This window comes from Elephas maximus, chromosome 19 (assembly GCF_024166365.1).
Source record: "Elephas maximus indicus isolate mEleMax1 chromosome 19, mEleMax1 primary haplotype, whole genome shotgun sequence".
Lineage (NCBI taxonomy): Eukaryota > Metazoa > Chordata > Mammalia > Proboscidea > Elephantidae > Elephas > Elephas maximus.
The window spans coordinates 68172927-68199110 of NC_064837.1; the positions used below are offsets into that span (position 1 = coordinate 68172927).

Sequence of the window (26184 nt, forward strand, 5' to 3'; positions counted from 1 at the left end):
CCAGACATCGGAAAAAAATAAGTAAATCTGAATCCTTTCCACACTCCTCCTGCTGACATGTTTCCCGGGGATACATCACACAAAAACAGAAACGATAAATGTACCAAGAGAAATCTTCAGTATTTTTTTATAAATCTTCCTGCCCATCATGGGTGACCCTGCTGGTGTTTGAAATATTGGTGGCATAGCTTCCAGCGTCATAGCAACACTCCAGCCATGACAGTATGACAGACTGACAGGTCCAGCTTCTACGCTTTCCCTTTTAGCACCGGCACTGGTTATCTTTGTGGGCCACCCACACGACCTCGGGTAATGAACTGTTTTCTGTTTGCACGTTCGCATTTAGAAATTGTTTTTCTTTCTTTTTCAATTCAGAAGCCCATTTACTCCCATAAATGGTTGATAACAGTGTCATTCCTATTAATGTTCTTTAATACCTTAAAACAAAAAAAACTTCAAATATAAAAAATTCTGTTTTATGTGACCCTTTTCCTGCCAGCAAAAAAAAATAAGGGTGGTGACAAATAAGCCAGGTTTAAGCGTCTACTTTTATATAAAAATGAATGAAACGTGTGAACGAGACAGAGCTGTGAAAGCTTTTTTTAAACCAGAGTTTAACAAGGTCCTGTCTGTCAACTAAATAAAATTGTTTTGAATTTCTCTTCCCCACCAAAAAAAGGAAAAAAAAAAATTCTGCAGGACAAAAAACCCTCACAAAGTTAAAAGACCAACAAACTGGGGGAAGAAGGGGGATGTGACAAGTGAAGCTAATTCCCTCATGTGTAAAAAACTCTACAACTTTGTTACCAAACAGTAGACGAAATAGCAGTAATCCAACAAAAAAGTGGACAAAGGGTTGTTGTTGGAAGCCAGTTAAACTCACCTGAGGGTGGAGGCTTAGCTGTGGATTTAATCCATCCGACATGTTCCCCCTGAGAGAACTCGGGCCTCTAGTTGGACATGCAGCAGGCGCACATTTTAGCCAGCCTGGCTCAAGGTCCCAGTTCCAAGAGGAATGAGGCAGGCAGCCTCAGGGCCCAACCCTTCCAAGGGACACCTGCTCGGACTTATCCACCTACACAGAGCAAAATAAGCTGCCCTTTCTTCTGAAACAGTCTTTGAAAAGATAACCACAGAATGGGCCATAGATGGCCTCAACCGCCTCTGAGTGGGTGAAGACTTTAAGATCCTAATGAAGAAAAATTCATCCCTTCCTCCATCCTGGGGGATCGAACCCTTCTCTAAAGGAAATGAGTAGTCATCTCCAAGCTCTGAGCACCTGCGTGAAGATCAATCCTAAATATTCAGGATGAATTTGCAATCTTTGTCTGCTCTCTGTAAAAGCCCACCTCCCCAAGCGTCGGTGAGCAGCCTTGGAGGCAGCAACCCTGATTGCTCCTTTCCTTGTACAACGAAATAAAGGTGTCTTTCTGATCTCCCACCTTGGCTGGGGTTTTCATGTGGCAACAGGAGGAGCCCACAAAAAGACTTAAGGCGTTTGCAGAGTTTAAGGAACTGCTGAGGGGACAATGGTGGTTCAGTGGTAGCATTCTCACCTTCAGCGGGGACCTAGGTTTGACTCCAGACAATGCACGTCATGTGCAGCCACCACCCATCTGTCAGGGGACGCTTCCATGTGGCTAAGATGCTGAACAGGTTTCAGAAGAGCTTCAAGACTCAGACAGACTAGGAAGAAAGGCCTGGTGATTTACTTTCTAGAATCAGCCAGTGAAAACCCTATGGATCACAACTATAAGGAGGATGGCGCAGGACTGAGCAGCGTGTGTTCTACTGTGCATGGGGTCGCCATGAGTTGGGGGCCGACTCCATAAAGGCAACTAACAACAATAACTATATGCTCGACATGGGCCACTCCTTGGGCCCATTACTGGACGTCATCCCATTTCCAGCTCCTCTTCTACCCGCTCTTTCAAAGCTGTGTGGAAACGCAAAGTGTGGGAAGGGGAAAGCGGGAGGCAGGGGTCCCACAGCTCACAACAGCGAGGAGCGGAGCCAGAGGCCAGGAGGACTACAGCTCCCAGCAGGCCGCGCGCCGCCCAGTCTCGCGTTCCCAGGAGGCCGCGGGCGCAGGGGGCGGAGCGTTCCCGACGTGCCCTGCGGCGCGCCGCAACCGCCGGGTTTGAATCGCGGGACCTGTCGGCGGCGAAGGAATGGGCGCCCAGCTGTTGCCCCCCGCCTGGCAGCTGTATCTCAAGGATCACCGCATCTCTACGTTCAAGAACTGGCCCTTCTTGGAGGGCTGCTCCTGCACTCCGGAGCGGGTAAGACTGCCCGGTCCCTCAGGACTCGCGCCTGGAACCCCCAGCCCCGCCCTCGACCCCCCAGGCCAGCCCCGACCCTCAAGCCCCCTACGGACCCCCAGGCCGGCCCTGCACCCCCAGGCCCTCCGAGCCCCGCCCCGGGACCCCAGGCCTGTCCGGAACCCCCAGCCCCGCCCCGGGACCCCCTGGTCCGCTTTGAGCGAGGCCTTCCCCCGTCTGCCCTGGTGCCCCGGTTCTGGAAGGACCCTTCCTGGGGGTCGGCCCCATTGCGGCTGGGCCGCTGCGTCTGCTCATCTGCTCTCCCTTGCAGATGGCCGAGGCTGGCTTCATCCACTGTCCCACTGAGAACGAGCCTGACTTGGCCCAGTGTTTCTTCTGCTTCAAGGAGCTGGAAGGCTGGGAGCCAGATGACGACCCCATGTAAGTGGCTCCGGGCCAGCCTTCCGACTGCCCTGGCTCCATCGGAAGCTTTGTTTGAACTGGCCTGGGGGGAAACGCTTTGAGTTTGGAGGATGCTTAGTGAAGGTGCGGTGTCCTCTAACCTGATTTTGTGCCTTTAAACCCCTGTTGTGAGTGGATAAATTTCTGTGTGCTGGTGCCTTGGTGACACAACTTAGTCAAAACTGACTTGGCCAGCGCGTCCTTCAGGGTGGATGTAAGGTACCCAATTACCTTTCAGGTACAAAATAATGTGGGAACACACGCTGTCGTTGTGAACTTCCAGGAATGCCCAGATACTTTTCAAACGGCTTTATTGGGGATATAGATCACATGCCGTATAATTTACCCTTTTGAAGGGTACAGTTTAGAGTTGTTTTGGATTTTGCTTGTCAAGATTGTTGTTATAGCGGCCCTACATACAACAGAAGGAAACACTGCCCAGTGCTGCGCCATCCTCACAGTTATTGCTATGTTTAAGCCCATTGTTGCAGCCACTGCGTCAGTCCATCTCCTTGAGGGTCTTCCTCTTTTTCACTGACCCTCTACCAAGCGTGGTGTCCTTCTCCAGGGACTGTCAGGGAGCTCGTTGAGATACCCAATCACTAAAAAATTCTGTGTATATTCGGATAGACTGCTGTCTTTCTGGAACGTAATGGTTTTTTTCACCCTTTTTTTCCTGCCAGAATCAGTTATTTCCACAACTGTAATTTTTTCTCCTGGGGAATCAGCCGAGTTGTTTATCTCCTTGGCCAGAGTCTGTTGCTATTTTTTCCCTAATGCATGTGCTGTTATGATCCAGTGTTGACTGGGATGGCGTGGTGGGAAAATATCGATTGTCTTATTCTTGGAAGTGAACAGCTAAGTATTATAATGGCTTCAGATTATAATTACGATTGGCCGTTCTTCTGGACGTTGTGGCTATGTTTTCATTCCAATACTTTTTCGGTTACAGTGATATCAGCTCTTCAGGAATAATTCCCATTGTAGAGAATGACGTTACGATGCAGAGACATTCTCTGGAAAAGCCTATCCCACACTACCCTTATTCTGAGCCAGTAGGTTAGGTGACAACGCCATGAAATGAAGTTAATTCAGACAGTTCCTTGAGGACTTTAGAGGGGTTTGTAAAGGGATTTGACATGTAATAACTCTGGACTTATAACCGTTTTCTACTAATTGCTAAGGGACTTAGATAAAATACATTAATTGCAAAGACATGGGGAAGCCGTCCACAGAGAGGGAGCAGGTGCTAAGAGGAGAGGTGTGGGAATGTGGTTCGGGACATGGCGTTGGTTCTGTGTACCGCCAACTCCCCCTTTGCTCTCGAGGCAGAACGTGGTGTGCCTCGCATGGGACTGGGAGGTGGGTGATGGGAATGGACCGCTGGTAACCACCAGTTGCCTTTCTCCTTTCCCCTGACTTTTCTCTGTTGACACACCCTCGTATTGATTTTTCTAGAGAGGAACATAAAAAGCATTCATCTGGCTGTGCTTTCCTTTCTGTCAAGAAGCAGTTTGAAGAATTAACTCTCAGTGAATTTTTGAAACTGGACAAAGAGCGAGCCAAGAACAAAATTGTACGTATTATCGGAAGCAAGACCTGAGAACAAGTCCCTTTCAGCATCTTTAGTACTCAGCCACCTCAGTCCCTCAAGAACACTAGCCGATCTCTGTGCTTAACTTGATGAAGTGTATATGAGGGTACAAAAGAACAGAAAAATAGGTTTACTCAGTGAACGTGTGTTCAGTGTATGTTGTGCGTCAAGGGCTACCTTTAGTGGGGACCAAACAGTGGGTAAGCTAGTGTTCCTGCCATCCAAGATGACAGTCGTGCCAGATGGGAAGCTTGTGCACAGCTGTGTTAACGTGTTAGTGGTGGTGTGAACACAGCTTGAGGAGCACGTAGTAGAGATGGGAAGCGTGTGCACAGCTGTATGTTCATGTGTTGGTGGTGGTGTGAACACAGCTTGAGGAGCACATAGTAGAGATGGGAAGCGTGTGCACAGCTGTGTGTTCATGTGTTGGTGGTGGTGTGAACACAGCTTGAGGAGCACGTAGTAGAGATGGGAAGCGTGTGCACAGCTGTGTGTTCATGTGTTGGTGGTGGTGTGAACACAGCTTGAGAATCACATAGTAGAGAGCGTATGGTGAAGGGAAGAGAGGCGACAGGCCAGCTGGACCTGGAGGGGATTTCTGCAGCTGACGTTAGACTCTTGTCCCAGTCATACTGGATTGTTAGAAGAGTGGGGCCATGATGGCCCGCAGGCAGCCTGGCTGTAGAGATTTAGGGTTGCCAGAGGAAGGCAGGGTTCCGAGTTAAATCTGAGCTCCAGACCAACAATGAACAGTTTTTACTCTAAGCATGTCACAGCACTAGTTTGTCAGGCTTTCTTTTAGAAAGGTCCAGATGTGTTGGTGGGATCCAGATACTGAAGACAAGGAGATAATGTTGTTTGTCGTGATGCTGCTAACTTCTGAGACTGCAGACCTAAGACGAGCTGCCCATCAGTCTGACAGGCTCACAGTCAGGCAGCCCACCTAGGTCTTGATCTGGAAAGGTGCACTGCAGGGCAGAGGCAGGTTTCCAGGGGCCAGCCTGGGGGCGAGGCACCATGCCAGCATGGTCTCACCAGCTGGTCTGCACCGTGGGGCCTCTGGCTCTTGTTTCTTGGCTATAATGTCTCTGTCTTAAAAAATGAAATAACAACTACCAGTTGGAAAAATCAGTTAGGGAATAAACATAGGGTAAAACAGACTTTCACTTCTGCCAAAGCCTTCATTTGTAAATGCCTGCGATGGGGATAAAATGAATCACTAGGAGAAAAACTTCCAAGCTCTGAGAGCAGAAGCTCTGCTCAGTGAGTTTTATTTTGTTTTTCAATGGTGAAGTCTTTTGTTTTTGCTTCGCCCTCCCTTTAGCAGAAAATGGAGACAGTGGAGATACCTACTCCCTGTGGTGGTGGCTAAATTACAGAATGTGTGCTGCCGTTAGCTGTCAAGTCAGCTCTGACTCATGGCAAGTCCGTGCACAGCAGGGTGACACATTGCCCAGTCCTGCTCCATCTTCACGATTGTTGGTGTGTTCAGGTCCATTGTTTCAGCCGCGTATATTTTGAGTGCCTTCCAATCTAGGGGGCCCATCTTCCAACACTAGATTACCCAATATTCTGTTATGATCCGTAGGATTTTTATTGGCCGGTTTTCAGAACTAGATCGTTAGGCCTTTCTTCCTAGTCTGGCTTAGTCTGGAAGCTCTGCTGAAACCTGTCCAGCACGGCTGACCCTGCTGGTATTTGAAATTCCAGTGACCTAGCCTCCAGCCTCACAGCAACATGCAGCCACCACAGTGCGACACATGGACAGATGAGCAGTGGACAGCATGTGTGCGAAGGGACTTAATGAATTTTAGGCTTTTTTCTTAAGTTTTTTTTCCAAGGGCCATGGCCACCTTTCCGTATCGGTGAAGATGAGGTTCTCGGGGCGCAGGGTGGCTCATCATAGGCAGTGCCCTCGTGAGTCAGCTACCCTTCTCCTTCTCTTGTCAGCTTAATTTTAAAAACTGTGTTTTCATTGGTTTCAAAATAAGTCAGACTCCTACATGGGGCAAAATTTAAGACACACACAAAAGTACACATTGAAATATGTCTTTCTTAAAAGCAATCCTCTATTGCTTTTCTTATTAGAAAACAAGTTTAACCCCATAAAGATCTTTTGTTTACTTTTTATGCGGCCGAGGAATCAAGGAGAATAAAGGTTAGGATAGGGAAGGTGGTCCCTGGATTTGCCAACGTGATTGCCATTTGCCCCTCTGGAGAGCATGCTTTTAGCAAAATGAGAAGGCTGGAATCTGATTTCAGGGAGGTAGTGGAGCCGAAAAGAACTTTTTCTGTTTTAGGAAAAAGCAGATGTTTGCCAGGTCCTTTAGTACACATGGGATGAAGCACTCTGAACTTCTCTTGGGAGAGTCTCAGGAGCAGTGCAGGGTGGTGGGTAAGAGCAGGGCTCTCCCACAGGCTGGCTGGGTAACCTCAAGCCAGGCACTTAACTCATCTGTGTGATGGGGCCACACTGGCCCTGCCTCACAGGAGTATTTTACGCAGTAACTCAGTTCACGTGTGTGAAGCATGTGGCACAGCACTTGGCACGTAGGAAGCATCCCATGAACGGTGGCTCTTCTCACTGTAGTTGTTAGGAGGTAGCATCAGGAGGGGTAGCCGGGCTGAATCAGGATATTCACCTGCACACGGCCGTCCCTGGACCCCTTCACACCTACTCACCTCCAGTGCCTGCCCACATGGTGCCCAGGGCAGTTAGGTACTCAGTAAACATTCCCTCCTTTCTTTTTAAAACTTAACCTACAAGGTGTGGTTTGGAAGCGCTTGTTTCCGTTTCATATGCCTCTTCTTTATTCCCAGGCAAAGGAAACCAACAGTAAACAGAAAGAGTTTGAAGAAACTGCCAAGAAAGTGCGTTCTGCCATTGAGCAGCTGGCCGCCTTGGAGTGACGCCCACCTTGTTCACCTGGCCTAGAGCCTGGGCACCGGCATGTCTGGGGTCCACAGCGTCCCCAGCCTTCCTCAGGCTCCTTAGCACCTCAGGAAACGACGACTCCAGAGATTTGAAATTAGACCGTTTAAACTACAGTTTTGTTTTTCCTTGAGGGTGGCGCCAACGGCTACTCTGTCAGCCAGTGCTGCAGACTACAGTGACTTATTCATGCTTTTTTTTTTTTTTCTTTTTTTGTGGTTTTGCTTTATTGATTCCCGCCCTTGCCAGGGTGAGAAGGTGAGACGTGGGTGAGGAGGATGGCAGAGTGTCCGTTTTCCTGTATCTGGTGGCCAGGCCCACGTCGCTGTGACTAGGTGACACCCAATCCTGAGATTTGACATGCGAATGAGATCCGAGCTCCATTGCAAATGGACAGATAGAAAATTAAGGGTGCAGTTTTAAAATTTGTCTAAGAATCAGAATTGTGCATCTCTTACGCGTGTTCAGAATGCTGTGTGTTACCTCCTTTGACACCTCCGCGTGCTCTGACCTTCCTTTCTCCCCGCCGGGCCTGCAGTGCTGCGCCAGCCCCCTTCATCCACCTGAAACCCCGGCACCCCTGAGGCTGCCGAGGGCCTGCGCTGTGAGGGCCTCCCCCGCCTGCTGTTGTCAACACTGCCCCTCCCATCAGTGAGAAGCTCACGTATTCCATGATCAAGTCCCACGTATGGAGATGAGGCAGTGAGACCAGGCGGGTCGTAGGTGGTTACAGCCTTTCACATGAGCAGCACCCAGGGAGGGGCAGGAAGGAGGCTGGTGCCTGACACCAGTGTAAAGCCTGCCTCCTGCTTGAGGTCAGCGGGAGAATATTTCTTTTATAATCATTTACCTCCAGGGGGCACACAGCAGGGCTGCATTTCTCTAAAAGCCAGCGAGGGAAACTTTCTAAGGCCCAGCGAGGAGGTCTCAGATCCCCCCCTCGGTCACTCTGTCCCCTCGTTAGGACAGGGCAGAGCCGGTGCCTCCTACAGCCATGGGGCATGTTCTCGCCTGAGTGCCCTGCTCTGTGGGGGGGAGGGCAGGGGAAGGTGGAACGCCTGTGTGGCGATTTCCCCGTCTTAATGTTTCCAGTACTTTGCAGATAGCTGTTCCCCGTTGATGAAGTATGTCAGGAGGCTGGTTTTGTCCTTCTGCATGCAGGCTTTCCTAACGAGGCAATAGAATAAATCAATAAAAAAGTAGACTGGAGAACCGTTCTGTTTTTAGCACACTGATTTTTTTATAACAGGTATCGACGGCACTGGTTTTTTTTAATCTCATTTATATTGCTTCCAATCTTATAAGATCATAAATTCAATAGGGTTTAAGCCTTACCCAGCATGGACCAAGCAAGGAGTTGGAGCAGTAATAGAGGTTGTCCAGGCACCCGCTGCAGGCCCAGGGGAGGTGTGGGTAAGGACGAAGGCGAATCCATTTGTGTGATAATTTGACCTGTAAATGGATGCTGGCCCGTGGGCTGGGGCCGGCCTCTTGTTGACTCTAGGCTGCAGTTTCCTCACCTGTAACAAGGATAATGAAACCTGGGCTGCAGCCACAGTGGGCATTAAAAAAACGAGAGTAGCGCTTTGCACACTGGAAGCGAGATCAGCTACCGGCTCCCCCAAAGGTTCTGCAATCTGGTTTTCCAGTTTTGCTGGAGTTATTTCATAAACCAACAAAACCGCTGCCATTGAGTCGTTTCCGACTCAGCAACCCTATAGGACAGCAGAACTGCCCCAGGAGATTTCCAAGACTGTAATCTTGGGAGCAGACTTTGTCCCATGGAGCAGCTGGTGGGCTCAAACTCCCGACCTTTTGGTTTGCAGCTGAGCATGTTAGCCACTGCATCACCAGGGCTCCTCAGTTATTTCATAGACAGTGTAAACTATAGTTTTGCATAGGCACACGGCCATTATAAGTCATCGGACAGGTAGTGTGAACTTCAGGTGGCTTCGGAGACAAGATGGCAATAGCTAGCAGAAGCTGCCACTTAAGACAGCTGCAGTGAGACAGCCCTCCCGGGAAAAGTGCAGTGGCCTGAATAAGTTTCCTGGCTCAGCCCTGTGGGGGCTTGCTGCGTGTCGGCCCTGATTGGCCTCATCCCTCTGGGTGTGTCGGAATCAGTGGTGGGTGGGTGGGGAGGGGGTCGAGTGGCAGGAGCTGTGCTTCAGGAGGCCAGGAGTCACCTTGCCAGCACACAGGGCCCTGCTGGCCAGACATCTGACTCAAAGATGATAGACGATCCCCTTCCTGCGAGGAGCAGAGCTGGGGGTGGAGGGTTACCTTGCTACTGGAAGCCTCAAAGATCATCTTGGTCATTTTTGAGAAATAAAAAGCATTTCATTTTAAACACTGCTGCAGATCCCACTGGGCTTTTCAAATATCGTCAGCTCTCTGTGGTGGCTGCCTCTCAGTCTGCCAACTGGTCCTTTTCGCCTCTGCAGCACACATGAAGAAGGGGTGTTCTGGCGGTGGGATGAACCCTGCCTGGGGCCCTGTCAGAGCTGTGAGAACTCAGGCTTGCTTTGTCACTTGGACGTGTTCCATGTGCCAGGCTGGCTGCCAGACATGCCCCTCAGACTCGATTGCTTCTGCCACAGCTCAGCCCCTAAACATGGGGACTGTCACGTGGCTTTTGTTAGGAGGGTAAAAGCCCTTCACCCCCTAAACAAAAACACCTAATCTGCTTATTTCTGGTATTTGTGCCTGTCTGTAAATGGATACTTCACTGTAATACCTGGCCTTGTAAGCTGGCTTTGTAGAGAAGCTAAGAGAACAGTGTTTGTCCTCCACAATTTTGCACAATGGGTAACATGGATGCTGTTCTCAGCTTCCTTGGTGGATGTATGGGGGCACCTGGAGCCACCCCTCTCCGTCCGTCTAAGTTTTGCCTTCTAGAAACTTATTTTCCAAAGACCATATTTCTCACTGGGCATTAATGACAACCACCATCTGAGAGCTTAATACACACCTATTAATAAGGCCTCAGGCCCCTGCCACACAGTAGGGAAAGGCTGCAACTTCGTTAGCGCGTGTCAGCCTCTCAAGGTTCTCTAAGTCAGGCTGAGCCTGGCGGGGTAGTCAGTGGGTGGCCGTGGGCTGTGTCGTCTGGTGAGGTGGTTCACAGGCTTCCCTGTCAGGTCCCACCTCGGGAACCAGAATCCTCACCTGTCTCCTGAGGGAGGCAGCAGCAGGATCCTGAGAAGTACAGCATGCCAGCCCACCTGAGGGCCTCAGCCAGCCCCCCTACCTGGAACCTGGCATCCCTCGGGGCTCCTTGCAGGCTGTACTCTTTTTTCCTTTTTTAAAAACAAAGCCTAACGTGTTATCTGCATTTTTTTTAGAGGCAAAATAACTTGCATGGGATATACAAACTAGCAGGCAGTAGGGCTGGGATTTGGAGCGAGGCGCTCCAGAGCTGGGGGCTCATCCTGGGGTGGCACCACACAGCCTCAGGTGTGTCCAGGGCCAGCTGCCTGCAGGAGGGAGGCGGGGCTGGCTAAAGCGTTCCCACTCCAGTTTTGGACGGCTTTCCTTAGAAGGGCTTCACTAGTGTCAACGGAGACCGTCTCCCCAGGCTTCCACTGACTTTGACATTATGTCAGTTTTGACTTTTTCTTTTGAAATAATGTAAGATTCACAGAGAGTTGCAGAGCTAGAACAGAGGATTCTCATGTACCTTTTGCCCAGTATCCCCCATTGTAACTATAGTTCTGTGCTTGCTTTCAAGAGCTGAGGTCTCAGCAGAGAAGAGCCAGGCAGCCCAGTGGCCCCTGGGCTAGTCTTGCCTCCACGCACCTGAGCTGTAGGTTTTTTCTCCACAGGGCTCAGCCTACAGCATTTGAGTCAGTTCTCAGCTGGTTTGGACCACAGAGGGGCCTTGACTTCTGTGGTTAAGTTCCCACCTGACCCCCAGTGTAGCGCCATCTACCCATTCACCGACTGCGCCAGGGGCCGCATCAGGGAACTGACGCCCAGGGAGAAGCCGTTCTGCAGTGGGCGCACAGGGCCTCCTGTTTGCACTGCCAGAGTGGGCAGAAGATGAAGGCCAACAGGTGACCATATGTGTGGGCATCTCAGCATGTCCTGGGTGGGGCTGGAGGGCCACCACTGAGCATCTGTTTGGCCTGAGAATGACAGGAGACTGCCAGGTAGACCAGGTAGGGAAAGCCACCCTAAGCAGAGAGAGCAAAAATGTCTATTCTGGGAACTTCGGTGTCTTCTGTGATGTGGGAGAAGGGGTATGGCATCAGGCATCTTCCTGGTTCTCTTGAGCAAGCCCTTGCAGGCTCACTCATCACCATGCTCGTCACCAGAGTGGCCGTGCCCAGCCCTTCCCATACCTGTTGGACCACCCTGGCTGCATGGCTGCCTCCCAGTCCTGGCCACTACTCCCAAAGAATACTGGCTGTCCATGTACAATTACAGGGCAGGTGTTCCCAACCTATGGCCTCAGCCACTTGAGAAACTTTAGAATGTCTGGCTTTTGACCAACATGTGTCTTGATGAGTCCACTAGGATGAATGGCTTTACTGTGCACCCTGAGCATGGATGGATTGACCCGCTGGGCAGGGTGATTCAGGACAGTGTTGATGAGTTCAGCAGGATGAATGGCTTCATCATGCATCCTGAGCATGGATGAATTGACCTACTAGGCAAGGTGATTTAGGATGGTTTTGATAAGTCCACCAGGATGAATGGCTTCATCGTGCACTCTGAGTGTGGGTGGATTGATTGACCTGCTGGGCAGAATGACTCAGGTTGGCATACTTTCTGTTGGAGGATGTTTGCCAATGCAGTGAAATTAGGGATAGTGTACAGTCATCCTTCACTATTTGCAGGGAGTTGGTTCCAGGAGCAAAATCTGGATGCTCGAGTCCTTTATATAAAATAGCGTAGAATTTGCATATCACCTACGCACGTCCTCCCAGAGATTTTAAACCGTTTCCAGGTGACTTATAGTACCTAATACAATAGAAATGCCATGTAGCTCGTTGTTATACTGTATTGTTTAGGGAATAAATACAATGACAAGAAAAAACACTCTGTACATGTTCAGTATAAATGCAACCATCTTAGGTCTAATTATATAGTACACATCCACATCAATGTAACATTTTTTCCCCTGAATATTTTCCATCAGAGGTTGGTTGAATCTGCTGATGCAGACCCAGGGATATGGAGGGCTGACTGTAGTTAATGCCGAACGGTGACTTAGCCAGGGGCTTCAGCTGTTCCCCCAGGCTTCTGCACTGAGGGCTACATTCATGTCATCAGCTCGGGGCAGCAGGCTTGTCTGCCCAAAGCTGTCACTGGGGTCCGGCATCTGGCCCCTCCAGCTGCTGAGGTGTAAGAGAAAAGAGACCTCACCCAGCCCTGCTCTTCGTCACTTGTAACCCTGCCGCTGAGTTCAGCAGTAGTGGTCTGATGCCACCTTTAAAGCGGTCCCTACAGCTTGGATTCAGCTTGGTGCACTGTCACTGAGAAGCCCATGGACGGCTCTAATTATGGAGTTAAAAGCTGATTAAAGGATGATGGATAAGGAAAAATAATGGTCATTCTAAAACGTTACCTTTTCAGAACTGGGCTAGGGTATGACTCTAGTCCTTCTCGAGGGAAGTGTCTGGCGAATTCACGAAAGTAGCCCATCAAGGGCCTGCGCTTAGTGCTTAGTGGACAAACTAAACAATCCCTCCGACTTCAGGGTGTCAGAACACCCAGGCCAGGCCTGGAGCAGATGGGGCTGCAGGCCGCTGACCTGGATGCTCCCGGCACCCGCGTTTCTGCAGCAACGTATGCGATGAATTCACGAGTCCACGCTTCTGTGGAGGTGTGTGGCTCTGTGTTGCCACTTGCTGAAATGCCACTCTGGGTAACCGTGGCCTCAAACAGTGCCCGTCACTGGCCCTGATAGCTGAGTCCTGTTCTATTTAGATGGGTGCAAAGAACAGAGACCCTTTCAAACTAGCTCAGTCCAAGAAGCAGGGGGGACATCAGGAGCATCCAGCCAAAAAAGGGGTTCTCCTAGTTCTCCCTAATGCAGTCTCTCAATTACACCTTATACACACACAAAAAGAGGCTTTGGCCCTGCTAAAGCAATACAGCATTGTTATGAGTCAGAATCAACCGATGGCACACAGCAACGAAGCAATGTCGATTCCTGTTTTATATATATATGTATATATATATATGTTCTTTTTCAGCTTGCATAGTCATTTTTTATTATGTTAAAGTAATTTAACAAAACATCATTTCAACCATTTTTTACATGTTCAATTCAGTGATATCAATTAATTACATTCACCATGTTATGTGAAACCCTGGTGGCGTAGTGGTTAAGTGCTAAGGCTGCTAACCAAAAGGTCGGCAGTTGGCATCCACCAGGCGCTCCTTGGAAACTCTATGGGGCAGTTCTACTGTCCTATAGGGTCACTATGAGTCGGAATCAACTCGACGGCACTGGGTTTTATGTTATGTAACCATCACCTCTAGCTGGTTCCAAATTTTTTCATTAACTGAAACTCTGTACACCTTAAACAATACTTCCCCGTCTTCCCCTCCCACCCACCCACCCCTGGTGGGTGCTACTAAACTTCAGTCTGTATACATTTGCCCATTCTGGATATTTCCTGAAAGTGGGGTCATACAATATTTGTCCTTTTATGTCTGACTTATTTCATTCAGCATAATGTTTTCAAGGCTCCTCTGTGTCGTAGCATGTATCAGGACTTCATTTCTCTTTATAACCAAAGTAAACCCATTGCCATTGGTTTGATTCAGACTCATAGTGACCCTACAGGACAGAGCAGAGCTGCCCATAGGGTTTCCAAGGGGCGGTTGGTGGATTCAAACTGTCAACATTTTGGTTAACAGCTGAGCTCTTAATCACTGCGCCACCAGGTCTCCATTTCTCTTTACAGCTGAATAGTATTCCATTGTACAGGTTACCACACTTTGTTTATCCATTCAGGTGTTGATGGACACTTGGATTGTTCCCACCTCTCGGATATTGTGAATAGTGCTGCAGTGAACATTGGTGTACACGTATCTATTTAGGTCCCTCTTGTCAATTCTTTTGAGTACATACCTAGGAGTAGAACCGCTGGGTCATATGGTAGTTCTAAGGAGCCCTGGTGATGCAACCATTAAGTGCTCAGTTGCTAACTGAAAGATTGGCCGTTCGAACCCACCCAGCAACTCTGCAGGAGAAAAACCTGGCGATCTTCTTCCATAAAGATTACAGTCCAGAAAACCCTTTGAGGCAGTTCTACTGTGGGGTCACTATGAGTTGGAATCGACTCAACTACACACAACAACAACAACAACATGGTAGTTCTATTTTTATCTGTCTCATTATATAGCTTTATTGTGGGGTAAATTTTAGGGTGACCCACAGGTTTTTATTATTCATGCTTGCTCCCCAGCTGTAATCAGAGCTGGGGGGGCAAGGGGACCCTGAATTCCTGGATGTTCTGAACTCCAGCAGCATGAGGTGCTGTCCCACCACTTCCTTCAGCCTATAGTGCCTTTGTAGGTGCTGAGCTCTCTAAAACCAAGACAAACAAACAAACCAAACCTGTTGACATGGAGTTGATTCCCACTGAGTACCACTGCCCCATAGGGTTTCCAAGGAGCAGCTGGTGGATTCTAACTGCCAACCTTTTGGTTAGCAGCAGTAGCTCTTAAACACTGTGCCACCAGGGCTCTTTTTTCCCTGTCACTGCCAAATTCTTTCACCTTCCAGGCCCAGTCACCCCAGAGATGAAGGCCTCTGGCTGCCATAGTGCTCCCCAGAGCAGGGGCTGTGGGCTGGGCACTGCAGCTCAAAGGGGCTGCCAGGTGCAGCGGTCACCGTGGTGGGTCCAGCTGGAAACCCGAGAGCCCACAGTGAGCTCCAACAGTGGGAAGATGTAGGGCTTACAAAATGCCGAATCATTCTCTGCTGCTCAGCTGAATTCCATTTGAAGTATGGTTTCAATAACTCTGGGACGATTGTTTGTGCTTCCTGAGTGTATTCCTCAAATCAGGAAGAGCCTGGGGGAAGAAAAGTGGCCGACTAGGCATGCCTCATCATTGCTTGAGAAACAAACACCCCAAAATGAGAGCACCTCGGACTGCTAATGCCCTTCCCAAGGACAGCCCAGGGACGGACAGAAGAGGCCCTTCCGATGCTCAGGATTTTTCCTCCAGATGGCCAGCTGTGGCTGCTGGAGAGGGTGCCCCCCACCGTGTGGCCCCCGTGCCTGGGTTCCTCAGCCAAGCTGCTCCTGGGTGGGGGCCCCTGTGTGCCTCCTGGACCTCCCACCCCCACTACCCCTAACACCTGTCCTACAGAGGTGGCGCCTGGCAGGTGACATCTGTAATTGGAACTAATTCTCAGCAAGACCTCAGCAGCACCCTCACAGCCGGCACCCACCTACCCACTGCTGATCCCATCTGGCTGGTCCTCAGACTAAGACCAGGACCACCAGCAGTCCGTGGTCACTGCCCGCTCCGCCCCCCCCCCCCCCCCCCCCGCCTGTGCTGGTGCTTCTCTCCCTGGGCTCAGTGGCTGCCAGGAGCGCCAGCACGGCCCTGTCTGCCAGCACTCCTGCAGAGGGGGTGTCTCAGGGCTCCCGGCCCCGCTTCTATCCTCCTCCCTTCTCAGCTCAGCGCAACCCGGGCGGCACAGACTGACCGGCTGCCGAGGTGCCGTTCCTGGGACGCCGGAGGCAGCCAGCTGCGGGACGCTGGGGTTCGAACCCAGGTCTACGGCTTTTCGGCCTACGGCTCCAGGACTGCCTCCTTCACCAGGGACAGCTCGAGGTCGCAGAGAGGCGGGGCCCATTTCCCTGGAACCGAGCGGCACCACCAAGGCAGCGCGCGGGCAGAAACAAGGCGCGGCGCCCAGACGAGCCTCAGCAGCACCTGCCCGGAGTGGGGACCCCTCCTTGGACCCCGCTCTCCCTCACCCCCCTGGTCTCCGGACTCCCCCGGCTCTCCCTCCTCCCGGAATCTCCCGCTCCTCCCACCTCTCGGCCCTCCCCCCCCTCAGCTTCTCCTCGCTCTCTGACTCCCTGGACTCTCCACTCCCCGGATCCCCCTTCCCTGCCCGCATCCCCCCATTTCTCCCCTCTCCCCTCCCCCGCGCTTCCCCTCCACTCGGCTGACTCCTGGCTCCCGCCCCTCTCTCCGTCCCCTGCCACAACCGCTCTCCCCCCAACTCCAGTCTCTCCGGGTCCCTCTCCCTGGCTCCTCTATAACACCCCCTTCCTCCCCATCGCCCCCGCCCCTCTCGCCCTCCCAGCTCTCCTCCCGCTCCCCTCTCCGCGCTCCTCTACAACACCCCCTCTTCTTCCCCCCCACCCCGCTCCCCCTCCCCGCTCTTCTCCCGCCCCCCTTCCCGGCTTCCTCTACCACCCCCGGCCCGGGCTCTCCTCCCCACCCAGCTGCATGGCCCGGCTGGGCGCCTTGCTGGTGGCCGCCGCCTTGGGCGCGCTGCTCAGCTTCGCGCTGCTGGCCGCCGCGGTGGCCAGCGACTACTGGTACGTCCTGGAGGTGGCGGACGGCAACCACAGCGGCCCCGGGCACGCCGAGCCGCTGTCCTCGCACTCCGGGCTCTGGCGCATCTGCGAAGGTAACGCGGTCACCCTGGCCCCCCGCTCCGCGCCACCCGATTCCCTGGACGCCCCTCGCCCTGCACCCCCACGTCTGCTCCCCCATCTCTGTCGACCCCCACCCGCGTCACCTCCGTCTGTGCCCCCCACCCCTCGCAGCTCCAAGTCGCTCTGTTTTCTGCGCCCCCTCCCCCCAAACTGTGCAGTGACAGTCCAGCTGTGCAGGGGCTGGCGGAAGAGGAAGAAAGGACTCGACCTCAAGGCAAGGCCAGGGCCTGGGCATGACTAGGGGCCCTGGGGCTTGGCACCTGGGGCCCGGCTTAGTCCAGGGCCTCATCCGTGCCAAGGAAAGTGGTGAGGCCCCAGGCACCTCGCTGAGTGAGCAGACCCCAGCCTCCTCCACCTCCCAGATTTCTTCCCTGTGAAGTGGGCAGGGACGCCCTCCTCAGGTCTTGCTTGTAAGCTTAGAAGTCTCCTGGGAAGCTGCTCAGAGGCCTTCCTCAGCAGGCTGCTCTTGAGCTTTCCCCAGCCGTGACCAGGGGCCTCTGCCCTGGGGGAGAAAATGGTGCCTCCCGGGACACCTAGGGGTCAGTGGAGTGAGGAAGGGGTCAGTCCGGCAGTCATGAAGGGTCCTGAGTACGAGGTCCTAGGTGAACCCATTTTACACACACCTTTTTTCCTTTAGAAGGAAAGCTTGATCCTAACACGCTGACATGTTGTAGGGCCTCCTGCCTCTAGAGTCAGGGCCTCTGTGGAGGGTGGCGGGGTGGATTTTTAAAGCAAGCGCAATGCAGGTATTATTTGTACATTAAAATAAACAAAATGGCAGGCCTGGAGCACTCCCATCCTTCCACTTTGGGCCAGCAGTAGCATTGCCAACGGTGGGGTATTTTATGAGCAAAAATTTAATGAGCCCAAGTTTGGGGAAAAAAAACAAACCTGTCCAGTCGATTCCCACTCATAGCGACACTATAGGGCAGAGTAGAACTGCCCCACAGGGTTTCCAAAGAGTGGCTGGTGGATTTGAACTGCTGACCTTTTGGTTAGCAGCTGCAGCTTTCAGCCACTGTGCCACCAGGGCTCCAAGTTTGGGAAAGGTTATGTAAAATGTGGAAAATGGTGCTGGTATTTGAAGGAGTAACAACACACAAACTGTAATGATGGTGAGATGGGGCCCTCCCTCCCCCCTGGCCAGTGGTGTGCAGGTGGATGCCTACCACCTGGCTCTCCAGAAGAAAGCACCCTGATTTGCAGTGTTTGCTGATTTCCACGGTGTGAATACTCCCACCATGGTGATTTCTGCCTAACCAGCTCCTTGTGAAATCCCAGAAAATGTAACAATGAGCTCTTGAGAGTCAGAAGAGGGGGTTCCAGCGCACCACTGGCTGGTCTCCAGCCTGGGGACACACAGGTAGAAGGGATCCCATAATGAGACACAGCCACCAGGGATGGGGCCCCCTATGTTCCCTGCCTGTAGGGACTTGTCCACAGTTCCTGGTTCCTGTGGGCTGAGAGTCCCCATCAAAGTTCATAAGTGACAAACCAGCTAAAGCCAAAACGGCAAACTTTGTGAGCATCCCACGGTGTCTCCCAGAACCCAAGAGGGCAGAGTGATGGGGCCCCCACAGGATGGGGTCTGAGCCAGGAGGCCACCCTCCTGCACCCTGCACCATCCTCTCTCTGTGTGGCCTTCTTGCTTGCTTCTCCAGCATGTGGGGAGGTAGCACCCTAAAGTGGTTGCCCAGCCCCAAGATTCCAAACCCTCCTGCAGAGACTGATGGGTATCTGGAGCCCCGACTCCAAGTTCAAGTAAGAGAGAACCTGTGTCTGCGTCCTGTGGCCACTGGTGGCCCCAGTCAACTGGCCAGGGGTGGGAATGTGCCATCACATGGGGCTTCCAGGACCACCTTTCTCCAAGATGTTCAGGGTGGGTGGTGGGCAGCCCCACGCGTCCTGGCCCACCAGGGGTGCACCATTTCTGCTTTCCAGGACAGAACAGCTGCATCCCCCTCATCGACCCCTTTACCAGCGAGAGCCTGGACATGTCCACCTCCGTGCAGCACCTTATCTGTGAGTCTGGGTGGGGGGCACCTCCTCGTCCTTCCTTCAGTCAAGGCTGGAAGCAGAGTCACCCCTCCCAGCCGCCAGCACAGCTTTCAGCTGACTCTGTGTTTCCTGGGGCATTACCATGCTCTGCCATTGGCCCATGACCACGGTGCCAACTCCCAGCTGTCCTGCCCTCTCTGTGCCTCAGTTTCCCTCTCCATGGCCACAGCCCTCCCACTTATTGTTGGGGGGGTGAGACACAGCTCTGGGGGCAGCTGGATCTTGTTGGTGCCTCTGCAAACTCCAGGCTCCCCTTTGGACTCTTCCCTTTCTAAATGGGCTGCTGGTCTACCGGGGGCATCTTGTACCCCCTGGCTAGGGGTTTGGGGAGGGTCCTGAGGAAGCCTCTGTCACGGTGGGCCTCAGGAACCTGTGCTGGGAGAAGAGTGGGGGGTTACCATGGAAGCAGGGATGTGAGCAGGAGTGGGGCTGGTCTGTCCAGGATGGCCCACATGTCCTGCCATGTGAAGCAGCATGTCACTGTCCTCCAGCCTCTCAGGGCTCAAAGCACTGATCACAAAGTCCCTGGGGAGGGCAGATCCCCCAGACTCCCACCTCACGCTGACCCCTCTCCCACAGCACTGCACCGCGCTCCCTGGGGAGGACAGGCCCCCAACCCCTGCAAGCTGACCCCTTCTCGGCTCTCTGGGGAGGGCAGGCCCCCCACCCGCCTGCACACTGACCCCCTCTCGGCTCCCTGGGGGTGGCAGGTCCCCCGGCCCCCTGCAAGCTGACCCCCTCCTGCAGCGTTGCACCGCGCGGTCATGGTGGTCCTGCCCCTGAGCCTGGTCCTCATCGTGTGCGGCTGGGTCTGCGGCCTGCTCAGCTCCCTGGCCCAGAGTGTCCCCCTGCTGCTGTTCACTGGCTGCTACTTCCTGCTGGGGGGTGAGTCTGCTTTGTGAGGGCCCGGGGAGCCAGCTCCCCTGAGACGGGTGCTACCTCTCCCCACTGCCCCATCACCTGCTGCTTTCCAGGCTGGCGCTGGCCTGGGTCCACCCTGGCCTGACTTTGGTAGGTGAGGATGTGCGGAGGGTGGGGGAACTGGGGTCTTCCTAGGGAGGCTCTGGACAGAGCTGCTGGGCTTGGGGCAGGAGGGTCTCTGTGGTGGAGCTAGGACCTGTCTGCTGGGGGTAGGGGAGGGCTTCCATCCCACTCCATGCTGTCTTCCAGAAGCCCTGTGGGAGGAGCAAGGGCAGGCCCTGAGGGTGAGAGGGCTGAGAAGGGGCATCCAAGGCCTGACCCCGCCCAGGTGCAGGCTGTGACTGTAAAAGTCCATCTGACACTGACGGAGGAACTGGGCCCCCTCAAGACCCTCACACAACACTGTGCTGGGCAGAGGGGTGCACTTGGCAGTCCCACCTGACAGGTGAGGAAACAGCTCCTGGATACCCGAGGACCCGCGGAGGTCAGGAGGAAGCTGTCTTGCGGTCTGCCTCATTGCCCTTGTGTGCCGTCTGCCCCAGCCCCCCAGTGCCCCCCACTGCCCAAGGTTCACTGCGGCTGAAGGTGGGCTGGCAGCCCCGTAGGGGCCATCCGGGTCAGGCCTGGTGTCCCCTGCCAGCTTGATCCACTGTCTTGGACAGTGCCTTCCACAAGGACCAGACCCAGCATGGTGGGGGCTGGAGTGCTGAGTTCCTTTGTGATTGCCAAGCAGGGGTCCCAATGACAGCTGGGGCGGGGATATCCTTCAGGAGGTCAAAGGCAGGAGTGACATGTGGACTCCCTGGTCACCAGGGAAAGCCAGGGCCCACCCGGGGCCCATATAGTGTGAGCAGAGACTATAGCAGGTTGGGAGGGCTGAGAGCCGGCCACCCACTTGGTGCCTCAGCCCGAACGTGGGGCTGATTGGGGGTGGGGATGTGGGCTCTGAGTGCCACCCCAGCTTGGCCAGGCTGGACGGAGGCAGCTGGGGATCTGGAGAGGGCTCGGCTGGAGGGGCAACTCTGAAGGCAGAGACAGACTCCTCTCAGCCATGGCCCGTGGGCCCCTGGGCAGCCCCCTCGCAGGAAGCCTGAGACAGGGGCCAGCCTGGAGATGGGTGCAGGCCCTCTCTTCCTAAACCTAGAGCCCAACTTCATTAGATTTGGCTTCACATCCTTCCCAAAATTAAATTCATAACTTCAGTGTCTCCCTGACTGGCCCTAGGCTGGCTGCCACCTGGGTCCTCCTGGCTCCTCTCTCCCCCCCACTTCCTCCTCCTCCCTCCTCCTGCCCTCCAGTGTGTCGGGGGCTGTGTGCAATGGGGCTGTCTTAGTCATCTAGTGCTGCCATAGCAGAAATACCACCAGTGGGTGGCTTTAACAAACAGAAATTTACTTTCTCACCATTAGGAGGCTAGAAGTCTGAATTCAGGGCGCCAGCTCTAGGGGAAGGCTTTCTCTTTCTGTCACTCTGGAGGAAGGTCCTTGTCTCCTGAGTGATCTTCCCGTGGCTTGGCGTCTCTCCTCCCCCATCTCTGCACTGCTGACTTGTTTAATTTCTTTTATATCTCAAAAGAGATTGACTCAGAATGCAGGCCACACTAATCACGCCTCATTAGCGTAACAAAGACAACCCATTCCCAAATGAGATCATAACCACAGGGATAGAGGTTAGGATTTACAACACGTTTTTGGGGGGGACACAATTCAATCCATAACAGGGGTTTTGTGGCTGTAGGCCCCTGGCTTTGAGAACTGAATCAGATCCTCCTTAAAGCTCCATCCTCCTGGCCTCAGAGCTGACCACTGTTAGTGTCCCCTCCCCCTGCCCCCACTTCCCCAGGCCCCCAGGGAAGAAGGTCTCAGAGAGCCCTGGCTGAGGACCAGTCTGGGCTAACCAGGGAAAGAGATGGGGTGAGCTCGGGGCAGGGGCTTCCGAGGCCGTGTCTGCAGGACCCCTCGGCCAGGATAGCCACCCCCAGCAGGCATGGAGCGGTCCCCTGGCCCTCTCTCCCTAGGTGCCCTGACCCTGGCGGGCATCAGCGTCTACATCAGCTACTCGCACCTGGCCTTCGCGGAGACAGCCCGCCAGTACGGGGCCCAGCAGGTGCAGGCTGTGCGCATCAGCTTTGGCTGGTCCTCGGCCCTGGCCTGGGGCTCCTGCGCAGCCGAGACCCTCAGCGGAGCCATCCTGCTGGTGGCAGCCCGAGCCCTCAGCCTGAGCCAGCGGCCCGGTGGCCTCCACTCCGTGGTCGTCTAAGTCGGAGTTGGCGGGAGAGCAGTGCTGTCTCCTTTTGTGGCTCCTATGGTCGGTAGTCAGAGCCCCGGGCCCAAGGAGCAGCTGGAGAAAGACTGGGGGTCCCACCTGTCATCCACTTGTCATCCTGGCTGGGAAGGGGGTCCTAGGCATGGGCGAGGGGCTGGGGCAGCACCAGGGTGGCACCGGGGCATCCAGGCTCCTCATGCTGGGCAAAGCCAGACGTTTGGGGCTCCCCTGACCCCACTTATGCCCTCTAGGGACTGACTGCTTTAACCACCTCCTTAGCAAAGTGAGCCCAGAAAGAGGAAGAGCAGCTGAGGTCATGGGATTCGTACGCTTAGAGTCAGGGTGGGTGCCGCAGGTTCCTGGGACAGGCAGAGAAGCCCCCCTACACCTGGGGAAGGAGGGGACTCAAGAGAGAAGTAGGTGTCATTGGTTTAATACCCCCAGTGCTAGGTGCTGTGTGCCCACCCACTCGTCCAATTCCCAACAACTCTGCATGACACTCACCATCCACCCGCTTTACAGAGGAGGAGACTGAGGCCCAGCGCGGTGGAGGACCTGCCTGGATCACCGAGGGGCCGATGGCAGAGTCAGGCACCTGCAAGAGCCATGTGACTCCCAAACCTCCATCTGTCCTGGGAGGGCAGGGGGAGCCCAGTGGGCCCGATGGATGGCCTTGGCCCCTCCCATGTCTCAGACCTGGTGGTTGGTTTAAGCTGAGCGCTTTGGGGTAGGACAGGCCCTTGGGCCTCCATCCCTGCACTGGTTCGGACACTGCTCTTGCTGATGGGGGCTCCGAGACACGGCCCTCCCCCTTCTGCAGATCCTTGGGAATATCCGTGGTTGCCAGGGGCCCCTGGGGCCTCTGGGGCCCCTGGAACAATACTGAGGGGGCAGGAAAAGTGTACAGTGTGGGGGGGGCACTATTTGCCTGCTCTGAGGGGCTTCATCAGGAGGTGACAGTGCTGCCCAGGGTGGTCCGGACTGGAAACCAGGCTCTGCGCCAACGAGGCTGCAGGCTTATTGGACAGAATTGTGAGCTCCAGGCAGGGTGGGGAGCAGCCCCAGCCCCACTGTCCCTTGGCTGGTATAAGGGTAAGACCTGGAGAACATGGGAGACCTGAGTCATCCTGGCCTGTAGGGGCCAGGGCAGGCTCAGCTCTCTGTAGGCAGGGAAGCTGGGGTGGCTCCAGGAGGGTCTGCAGGGCACTGGGCAGCACTGGAAGCCCCCAACAGCCCCACTCCGGGTGCGGGCCCTTCCTGAGTCTGGGATGAGTGCCAGGGAAGATGGCGGCCTCTCGGCTTGGTCTTCCTCCCTCCCCCGCCTCCCTTTGTTGCTTCCAAGGTTACAGGAAGCTCCTGGGCACAGGGTCCTGGAACTGTTGGAACCTCCTGGGGGACCAGTGGGGGGTCTTTGCTTCCTCCTCTTGTTCTAGCTTTTACCATTTCATGTAGGAACCATAGCCAATTTGTCCTTAAATAAATCAACTTGTGTTGTGTGTGAGTGATATAAGCCTTTTTTTTCTCTTCACTTTTGTCAAAATAGCTAACACATGCCATTTCATACAAGCAATGCAAAGGTGAACAGTGAACAGTGACCAACTGTGTGCGCACGCGTGTGCACGTGTATGTGTGTGCACATGTCTGTCCATCCATCCAGGGAAATCCTATGAAAGACAACAAGCCGGCTTCTCCTTTCCATCCAGCAGGGCCATGGGAGGAGAGCTCTGTGTTCCCGCCAGGTGATGGCTTTGTGGGCAGGTCCTTTAGTCAGTGAGGAAAGCTCCTGGACCTGATTGGCTACAACTTGACTTCTCCTTCCTATTTGCCCCATGGCATTCGCTGGGGAGGTTTCTCCTGGCTGAACAGGGGTTGCTGGGCTTTGGGGTTGGATGCCAGAATGGACACGCTGGGAGGCTACTTGGGAGGTGAGAATTCCAAGTGGGGGACATGTGGCACTTGCCCCTTCCTTTCTTCTAGAGACATCGTCAGGACACTGAGCTGACTGTCCCGAGGACGTTGTCAGGAGGGATAGGTGCTTGAGCTGAAAAGTCATGGATGGTCAGGGCTGAATGCAAGCTGATGATGAGGCAGACGTACAGAGAGCCACCATCAGGGGACAGAGGTTGGACCCACAGGGACCAGGGGCCCCTGAGAGAGCTGGGAGAGCCTCAACTCTTCAATCGCCAACTCTCATCCCTGGGAGATCCCACTACAGTAACTTTCTGTCCTTGGAGGTTCCCGTGATTGCACATCGTGTCCTTGTCCACCATCCTTGACTTCCAGTAGGTTGAGCGGGCCTCAGTTCCTTGCAGACAAATGGGCCTCCGTTCCTTGCAGACAAATGGTAAGCCCTGACTAGGATGCCCTTGCCTCCAGCATAGAATGTTCCTCCTCCTCCCCTGTCCCTGTCAAAGCCCTTTCTTCAGTGATGGTCCAGCTGCATCCTCTCTCCTGGTCACTCCAGCGCCTCCTGCCTTGGGCACATCTATCTGCACATTTCTAAGGGCCGGCTCTAGTTACTCATCCTCTTCTGTACACGTGATATATATACAGTGCTGTTGTTGTTTTTAGATGCCGTCAAGTCGGTTCTGACTCACAGAGACCCCATGCACAACAGAAGAAACACTGCCGGGTCCTGCACCATCCTCGCAACCGTTCTTATGCTTGAGCCCATTGTTGCAGCCACTGTGTCAATCCATCTCCTTAAGGGTCTTTCCCTTTTTCGCTGACCCTGTACTCTGCCAAGCATGATGTCCTTCTCCCAGGACTGGTGCCTCCGATAACATGTCCAAAGTATGTGAGATGAAGTCTGCCATCCTCTTGCTAAGGAGCACTCTGGCTGTACATCTTCCAAGGCAGATTTGTTTGTTCTTCTGGCAGTCCGTAGTATATTCAATATTCTTTGCCAGCACCATAATCCAAAGACATCAGTTCTTCTTTTGTCTTATTCATTGTCCAGCTTTGGCATGCATACCACATGAATGAAGATATCATGGCTCGGGTCAGGTGCATCTTAGTCCTCAAAGTGACATGTTTGCTTTTAAACACTTTAAAGAAGTCTTCTGCAGCAGATTTAACCCAATGCAGTAGGTCATTTGGTCTCCTGACTGCTGCTTCCATGGGCATTGATTGTGGATCCAAGGAAAATGAAATCCTTGACAACTTCAGTATTTTCGCCGTTTATCATGATGTTGCTTATTGGTCCAGTTATGAGGATCTTTGTTTTCTTTATGTGGAAGTGTAATCCATAGTGAAGGCTGTGGTCTTTGATCCTCATCAGTAAGTGCTTCAAGTCCTCTTCACTTTCAGCAAGCAAGGTTGTGTCATCTGTATAATAAGTCCTCCTCCAATCCTGATGCCATGTTCTTCTTCACATATTCTCAGATTATTTGCTCAGCATACAGATTGAATAGGTACGGTGAAAGGATACAACCCTGATGCACACTCTTCCCGATTTTAAACCACTCAGTATTCCCTTCACATCACAGCAACAAGCAAGCCCCCACAGTACGACAAACTTTGAATTGTGGTGTTGGCGAAGAATATTGAAGACACCATAGAATGCCAAAAGAATGAACAAATCTGTCTTGGAGGAGGTACAACCAGAATGCTTCTTAGAGCAAGGATGGCAAGACTGCATCTTACATACTTTGGACATGTTGTCAGGAGGGATCAGTCCCTGGAGGACATCATGCTTGGTAAAGTAGAGGGTCACCAAAAAAGAGGAAGACCCTCGGTGAGATGGACTGACACAGTGGCTGCAACAATGGGCTCAAGCATAGCAACAATTGTGAACACACCACAGGATCAGGCAGTGTTTTGTTCTGTGGTTCATAGGGTCGCTAAGAATCGGAACTGACTCCACGGCACCTAACAACAACAGCAACAAGGTATTCCCTTGTCCCGCTTGAATGATTGCCTCTTGGTCTATGTATAGGTTCCCCATGAGGACAATTGAATGTTATGGAATTTCCATTCTTTGCAATGTTATCCAAAATTTGTTATGATTCACGCAGTCGAGTGCCTTTGCATAGTCAATAAAACACA

At 53.2% G+C, this 26184-nt stretch overlaps 2 protein-coding genes across 5 annotated transcripts; both read left to right on the forward strand.

The window, feature by feature from the left end:
* The first annotated feature begins 1228 nt into the window (after positions 1–1228).
* On the forward strand, positions 1229–8436 carry BIRC5 (baculoviral IAP repeat containing 5). The gene is made up of 4 exons (XM_049859693.1): positions 1229–2282; positions 2593–2702; positions 4182–4299; positions 7138–8436. Exons 1-4 carry the CDS (start codon positions 2172–2174, stop codon positions 7225–7227), a joined length of 429 nt encoding a protein of 142 aa, XP_049715650.1. The 5' UTR covers positions 1229–2171; the 3' UTR covers positions 7228–8436.
* Positions 8437–16650: 8214 nt separating this feature from the next.
* Positions 16651–26177, forward strand: TMEM235 (transmembrane protein 235). 4 transcript variants are annotated; one of them, XM_049860295.1, is made up of 5 exons: positions 16651–16865; positions 18835–18915; positions 19699–19836; positions 21890–24481; positions 24709–26177. In XM_049860295.1, exons 1-4 carry the CDS (start codon positions 16682–16684, stop codon positions 22129–22131), a joined length of 645 nt encoding a protein of 214 aa, XP_049716252.1. In that variant the 5' UTR covers positions 16651–16681; the 3' UTR covers positions 22132–24481; positions 24709–26177. The 4 variants fall into 4 exon arrangements, with proteins under 4 accessions (XP_049716252.1, XP_049716253.1, XP_049716254.1 ...); XM_049860296.1 differs by lacking the exon at positions 24709–26177 and having other exon boundaries at positions 21890–24259; positions 24372–24435; XM_049860297.1 differs by lacking the exon at positions 24709–26177 and having other exon boundaries at positions 21890–22479; positions 22660–24430.
* Positions 26178–26184: the final 7 nt, after the last annotated feature.

Bases quoted from the DNA above. Each gene is read 5' to 3' on its own strand.
- BIRC5 (XM_049859693.1), top strand. From the start codon at position 2,172: ATGGGCGCCCAGCTGTTGCCCCCCGCCTGGCAGCTGTATCTCAAGGAT. The intron at 2,703-4,181 runs GTAAGTGGCTCC...TGATTTTTCTAG, and splicing joins GAGCCAGATGACGACCCCAT to AGAGGAACATAAAAAGCATT. The intron at 4,300-7,137 runs GTACGTATTATC...CTTTATTCCCAG, and splicing joins AGCGAGCCAAGAACAAAATT to GCAAAGGAAACCAACAGTAA.
- TMEM235 (XM_049860295.1), top strand. From the start codon at position 16,682: ATGGCCCGGCTGGGCGCCTTGCTGGTGGCCGCCGCCTTGGGCGCGCTG. The intron at 18,916-19,698 runs GTGAGTCTGGGT...CCCCTCCTGCAG, and splicing joins CTCCGTGCAGCACCTTATCT to CGTTGCACCGCGCGGTCATG. The intron at 19,837-21,889 runs GTGAGTCTGCTT...CTCTCTCCCTAG, and splicing joins CTGCTACTTCCTGCTGGGGG to GTGCCCTGACCCTGGCGGGC.